At 40.2% G+C, this 7500-nt stretch overlaps 1 protein-coding gene across 1 annotated transcript in view; it reads left to right on the top strand.

Annotated features, from left to right (window-relative positions):
• Positions 1-7500, top strand: part of LOC138026972 (adrenocorticotropic hormone receptor-like) — a 12888-nt gene that overhangs the window by 4766 nt on the left and 622 nt on the right. Inside the window, exon 2 of the mRNA XM_068874457.1 lies at positions 5593-7500. This exon is cut by the window's right edge and continues 622 nt beyond it. Coding sequence (XP_068730558.1) covers positions 5599-6576 — 978 coding nt within the window. The 5' untranslated portion in view covers positions 5593-5598 and the 3' untranslated portion in view covers positions 6577-7500. The remainder of the gene's footprint in view (positions 1-5592) is intronic.

The raw sequence follows: 7500 nt of genomic DNA, 5'->3' as shown, positions 1-7500 counted from the left end.
AATTACGAAAACGTTTCCCCAGGAATTCGAAAATAATTCCCGTTCTGTCCAGTTCCCTGTCAAAATGTGACAAGAGCACTGTATAGTTGCCTCTTTCGTGACTTGGAGAGCGCCATCTTGGATATGACGTGTTATGACGTAGCAAATAGTCAACAAACATGTGGGACCTTAGCAAGTCCTTCAATCCCCGATCACTTTCTCATTCTTGTGTGGCCTTTCTGCCTCGAGAAATTCAAATGTGAGATGAACTATGGTAAGCAGTCTTGTGGTTCAATAGGTAATGGGCAATGTAGGCCATAAGTGTGACAGAAGCTCAAGTGACTTAATACTTATAGATTTAATTTCTAGTCAATCAAACTAAGGCGGCAAAAATCAGCCAGAGCAAATGTGAAAGACAAAAACCTTGAACATGCCACAAAGAAATATTCACAAGCGTACCTTTTTCACTTTCTTCCTTCAGCGACACCCGTCTTCGATGCTTCAGCAAACGCATTTGTTTGATTTCACACGGGGAAACGTTTAGTTTAGAATAAGCCGACGAAACTTTCAGATGTTGCTCAATGACTTTTTCACATCAACAATTACCGGTGTTGGGGTGTACGCTTTCGATGGGGATGAAACTTGAGAACACGTATAAAAGTAAAAAAACCGAAGCTTACACCGGAAAAATAAAATTTAAAGAAAAGTTGGCCGACGGAAACAAATCGTGAATGGACTCCTGAAACGTGAAAACCTGACTGCCATATTGTCTGTTCGGGTCTGTCATTTTACCGAGGAGGACTTCAAGCGGGATCTTCAGGTATATGAATATTGGTCTTGGTAACATTCGCTTCATACGGAAATCTCAGTCCACTAGTCCAATTTATCATCATATTGGAGCGCGAAAACTGAATCAAGCCATATATAGACGACTTTCACTGTTATGCGCTAATAAACGTAACTAAATGTGGTTAAATTTTGTTAGCAGTATAGAAACTACTGAAGCAATTTACTCTCATCATTTGATGGAAATATATAAATCGATCGTTTGTTTTGAATTTGTAACAGGGATCTCGTAGAAAGCCACGGTAGACAGATTAAGCTTGATTTCCAGTCATTTATTTCACAGCAATGAGCGCGGGATAGCACTGCAAGCTCACTTTCACTTTGTAAAACTCCTGCATATAACTCACATTTAAAACCCTGTTTAACGACCACGAGGTAAATTTGTTCAGAGGTGGAGCCAATGTCAAAACAATTTAGCCTTTGGATTAAAGTGCCTATCACCTCAACACACTTTTCCTCTTTATTTATACTCCGAAATTGTACCAAATACATCGTGTTGTTTAAAGAACCTTTTGATTGAAATTTTACTTTTTTATTGGCTTTCAAAGACGGGAAAAGTGATCATACTTTGATCCATAACCGAGCAATGAAGGAGAATGGGTTCGATACCGGGTTGACGTCACAAATTAATTTTCATTGAGATAGTTCTTTGAAAACAGCGATGCAAATCAATTTGTGACGTCAACCCGGTATAGAACCCATTCCCCTTCATTGCTCGGTTATCAATCACGGTATGATCACTTTTCCCGTTTTTCAAAGCCAATGAAAGAGTGAAATTTCAATCTAAATGTTCTAAAAACAACACGATGTATTTGGGATGATTTCGGAGAATAAATATATTGAAAAAGTGTGTTAAGGTGATAGGCACTTTAAGATTCAAGTCTACAAAGTATTGATCTTCTCGCCTGTGTTTTCAAGTACATTTGGTCATCCGGAGAAATCCTTGACTATTGCTACGTCGTAGCCTCGTTTGCATACACAAAAACAAAGATGGCGGATTTCAATTTTTGAAGGTCAACGCTAATTTCCATGCCTCAAACTGACATTGGACATTTCGTAACAATTACACGACGCAATATTCCATGTTAATATTGACAAGCTTACCGCTCTAAAAAGAATGAAAACAGGCAGAATTACAGCTTTAGTTCAACAAGAAATAGCGTTTCTAAGCTATGCCGCGCTGATCTACAGTATTTAGGTCTAAAAACCCCGTTGAAGACGGTTAACTTTCAATTGTTTTGCGGGGTACTACTATGTCAATACTCTAAAAAATTCGATTTTCGGGGAGGTTGTCTCGTTAGTCTAGTGGATATCGGAAACTGCAAGGTGAAGTCATCGATCTAGGTTCGTCTCTTTGCCTCGCCTATTCTCGGTTTTCACATGACGTCACGACCGCCATGTTGGTGCCCCTAAACAAAGAAAAGACGGCCATGTTGGTGCCCCGACCAAATGGTCCGGGAATTTAACTCTATTATGCAAACACTTCCTTTTGTTTTCGTTGAAAAACATGGCTGTTGATCACGTGAGTGAAAACCAACAATTGTGCAGCTGCTCAGCTTCTTTAATATCTTTGTTTCGTTGAAGTAGATTTGAAGTCTAAAGTAGACTGTACGTCGTATAAGTTAAATAAAAAGGGAAATGTCAGTGTGATGGATGGAAAGAAGTGATTATTTTTGAAGCGTTATTGTTGGCTATTTAAGCACATTTAGTCCAAATGAGTGGTCAAGTATGACAATACAGGTAAAGAACTTTCGATTCAGAGAAACTTTTTCTAGACGGTACTTTCCCTTTAAGATGTGTCGGTCCAATTTCTGGATATCTGGGTAAATGATGATACGTATTTTCAGTTTTTCAATGTACGCATAAGGTTTGGATTGCTTCATTTATTGTACCCTTCACCCCCTACCCCCTAGCCCTCACCCACTACCCCCGGAATAGTCATGCCTAGTTGTGTCGGGGAATAGGGCTGTCTCGGGTAACCGAGTCCAGCGGTTATAGTCTTAATTGCCAAAGCAATTTTTTGGCGCCTGAAATTAGCCAAAGTCAAGAGTGTGAGAATCAAAGGAATTAATTTTCATAAGTTTAACGCAAATCCTAGTTTCCACCAAATTCAAATAAGGTAACGGTAATAAACGTGGGTACAACTTGACTCTATTTATTTAAAACAACGTTGTCAGAGATGGTTTTCAAACGTGATGACACGGCCATGTTGTTGCACAAAACAATAGCAAATTATCAACTTCGTTCTCAGGGTCTTCTCGGCTTTCAACATGGCGGCGTGTCGGGAGAACACCCTGGGCCAGGCACAACCCTGGCACACAAAACTCTGATGCCGACTCTGATTAGTTTAATGTCGAAAAAAAAATACTCTGTTTTGATTGGCTTTTCAATCTCACTCTGTAAATAGTTCACCCTGAAGCCAAAATAGATACGAAACAAAAATGTAGTTTACGGAATGGGGCAAATATAAAAACAAAGTGTGTCACTGCCTCCAAAACAGCACCTGGGATTCACCAGATTAAAAGCCATTTTCATAAAACAACAAAGATCCACCCCTTACCTTGGGCTCATTCTACAAGAACTGCTAAAATGATGAGATGCTCATGTTTAGGACTTGCACAACTTGCGCCCTTTTCGAATTATGCCCAACAGATTTCACGAGCAGCATTCCAAAGACATCACATTGTCTCCACTGGTAAATTCTTTTCATAGCTTGAACAGCACAAGAAGCAGATTATTGCCATGAAATAGCATGCTCAGCAACGTACTTTGGCTTGATTACGTGAACTTACCACAAAATATATTTTCAATGACTAATTCTAAGAATGTGGGCACCGTGATTGAAAACATGCTGTGGTTCCCTGTTAGCAATCAGAAAAGAATTCTAATACTGATTTTACACTGATATGATAATACGTGCAGTCAATCTATGAGACGAGAGATAAAACGACAAGAGAGCATTCAAATACTAGTTTCACTGTGAAAATGAAGTACAGCAGATTCTCAAAACAAAATATGTTGTAAAATACTTGCTTTCAGGAAAATAGCTTTGGGTCAATATAAAGTGGGGAAAGTCGCTGTCAGAAGGTTCATATACACCGATAAGAAATCAGATAATCATCCAAGTGTATGAAAATAATTTTACTGTCAGTTGAATCAGGTTGAATTGATTAAAAAAACTGAAATACAATGTAAACTATATATTTACAGAAGACAGTGAACATAGCCCCGTGACTAAATAGCTAGAACCAGGGCTTTCATTAAACCTTAGCTCACTGGATTTTACGGGAATGAAATGTTTGTGATGTTACGGGTGAAACTGTGTGCGATGGCTGTTTCCAAGCTGTTTAAAAACCACAGCCCCAAGAAATAATAGCCGCATATAAACTTGCATTGCTTTAAAACAACTTAAAATGAAAAGCAAAACAAGATTTTTCTGTCATCTACTGCATTTCCGTTGCTCGTGCATTCATCCATCCGTATTTTCGGTTTCTTACAACAAATTTTCCCCAGCAGCGGCTAAATACAGGAATGGCTCCGACCTTGTCCCATTCATTTACTTGTATACATATTACAAATTTGCGCAGGCCAGAATGAGAGCCCCAACACCAAACCAATGTTTTCAGCCAGACCGCTGGTCGAAGCAGTTCCTGTATTTAGCCGCAAGTGGTTTTCCCCGTGTACGTCATTTTGTTTGTATTATCTTGATGGCAGTTGTCGTACCCAGATTTCTCTCACCTTATTCCTTGCCGCCATTTTGTAAAATTTTCATATTTGTCCAAACTCGATGGCCAATTTGATCACATGATCTGCTGTGTGCCAGGGTCTTCTCCCGACCCGCCACCATGCTGAAACCAGAGGAGACCCTGGGAACGAGGTTGGCAAATTATGGTTCATGTTTTGCATTATAATACCGTCAAATTCCCGAAAGACGTTTTTCTCTATTGTTCTGTGCACCAACATGGCTGCTGTGACGTCAAGTGAAAACCATCTTTTGTTTATGTTAGCGTATTTTTTTCTCCAGGTGATGAGCCGAAAAGACGGCAGTAATTCGGTTAGTTTACTGTATACTCAAAGAGCGCTCAGAGCCGATAAAAGGGATTAAGTCATTCAGCGTTAAATATAAAATGTGCGAACGCCGACGTATTTCCGGCGGTCGTCTAGTAGAATTTTATTCCAAGGGGCTTGCACGGGAATCCGTTTCCTTGTACTACAGCGGATGATTTCCTTTACCGCTCAATATATAATCAAGGTAAAGAAAATAGAAGGATATTTAACAATTAGACCCGTGGCTCTTGAGGGCGAAGGGTCTAATTGTTTTAGTATCACCCAACTAGTCGGACAGAAAAGGCAATAATGAAGTTAGCAAATACGAGTTAAAGGAATATTTATTTGGGAATAAAACGAAAGAAAGCGTCACGCACGCTTTTCGCTACTCGAGGACTGTTACTAACAGTCCTCTAGTAGCTTAGCCAATCAAAATGCAGGATTTGCATTAGTCCACTAGTTGGGTGATACTAAAACCGAATAGTTAGCTTCCAGTTCAGCTGAATTCGATTTCAAAATCATTAAAATAGGATTCTGCGGACACAGTGGCTATCCCCGAGCTTTTGCAGCTTTTTATTCGATCCTTCCCTAGTCGCGTCTTCAACTCGAAAACCTCATTGTAGTCATAATTAAAGTCTTTTATGCAAACGAATGATGGTGTCACAGTGGGAAAATTCATACACGTGGCTATGATATCTTACTAGCGATTTTTCTTTTCAGGTATCGATGGCTGCTGAATTGGGTAATTCGACATTCTTTGGTGAGCAAAACGTCACGTTATTTGAGCCGAGTATATCTCGATCAGAGTGCATCACCTGGCAGCTGGTACTATACACAGTGTCGGCTACTATAGTGATATTGAATGGCCTTTCAATCATTGTTTTCTTAAGAGACCGCAGTCTTCGCAAGCGTCACATGTACCTGGTAATCAACTTGACAGTTGCTGATCTCTTTGCTGGATTATTCTCTCCATCCATGCTGGTCTATAATCTGGGTTTTCTTTGTCCGAAGGGGGACATCTTCTTATGGCAGTTTTGGTTTGCCGTCGGGAACTTGACCACTGGTATTTTTCGTCATTTGGCACCGTTTTTTTTGCATTCCTCCTTCGTAAGCCTTGTTGTTATTTCGTTGGAGCGTTTACACGCAACGTTTCGTCCATTTAAGCATCGCCTCATGAAAAAGAGGACCATTGGAACGGCTGTTTTCGCCGTTTGGTTTACAGCGGGGATATGGGTGGCTGCGGATATCCTCTTATTCTGGTACGGTGGCTACTTGCCTTTCTTCATTCTCATAAATTCAGTTTTATCTTGCTGTCTTCTCATTATCCTTGTTTCCTACGCGTCCATCGTTGCTAAAATTAACTGGGGAACACATCCTCGGCGCCATGGTGGAGTCAGTAAAGAAAGAAAACTGACAAAGACATTGTTCATTGTGACGAGTGTGTCTTTGATGCTGTCCTTACCACATATCGTTTTGTGGTCTGTTGCCGGCAATGTGGAGTCGGTTTTCTACGACAAAGTTCCCCATGGAACAATTATTCGTTCACCTTTGGTTGCTCTCTGTTTACTTTTCGCAAACTCACTCGTCAATCCCATTTTTTATGCCTTTAGAATACCAGAGTTCAAAAGAGCTCTGTTTTCAGTTTTGATGTGTAGACCATTGTCCGCCCGCCATGTTCAGGAATTTCCTCTTAATGGCATGTAGTCTTACTCCGGCTTCAAACTACATCTCTTGTCCATCGAGAGGTCAGCTGCTTGTGCAACGATTAAATTCACGTAAGATGGCGGTGCGGGGCTTGGGGGTTATCTCATACTCTTGGCCTCCTTAGGCCAGTTTCAAATTTCGCGCTACTGATTCTTCTGCGCATGCTGTAGCTGACCGTTGGATGGAAGGTGTGTTTTGTCGTTTTATTTATTTTGAATTGGCGCGACTGAATTTAATTCGATGTCTGAAACCACTCCCATGTTATTGTCGTACCACTCGCAGGTCAAATTCATTTAACAAAATTTTAGTTTCTAAAGAAACTGTGGTACTGCGTCGGTGGGAGATTGAAACAGAAGTTGATTTTATCAAATGAGTTGATAAAGGTCGAATAACCACCGTGAAATATTTGGAAAGCTGACGTTGTGAGCGTTAGCCCTTCGTCGGAGCGAAAGGTCAGCTTTCCAAATCTATCACGGTGGTTATTCGACCTTTATGAACTCGTTTGATAAAATCAATTTCAAATTCATTTAAGTTTGACACGGTAGAAGCTGGCGTTTGAAGCAGGGCTCATTTACCTATTAAATTATACTAACTTTAAATAGTGCTAAAACCAAAATTATACCAATTGGCTGCAGGAAAAGTTGAGTACCTTATTAAACCCACTTGCGCGTTGCTATTGAGGAACTCTCTTCAGCATGTCAAATCGCTTGAGATAGTCATTGATGCCACCTTAGATTTTCCGAAAGAAATATCTAAAAGGTCGCTCTGGGATGGGCGAAATAAAAAGAATGGGACCGTTAGTCATATACATTACCTAAATTTAACCTCACTTTGATTATTGTAATCTTGTCTGGGGTAATTGGGGTGAAACGTTATTTGATAAATTACCGAAGCTTTAGAATCGTGCCGCTCGGGTCTTAACTC

Source organism: Montipora capricornis, chromosome 12 (genome assembly GCF_036669925.1).
Source record: "Montipora capricornis isolate CH-2021 chromosome 12, ASM3666992v2, whole genome shotgun sequence".
Lineage (NCBI taxonomy): Eukaryota > Metazoa > Cnidaria > Anthozoa > Scleractinia > Acroporidae > Montipora > Montipora capricornis.
The sequence above is the reverse complement of the archived record's forward strand: the minus strand, read 5'-3'. Positions and strand labels throughout refer to the sequence as shown.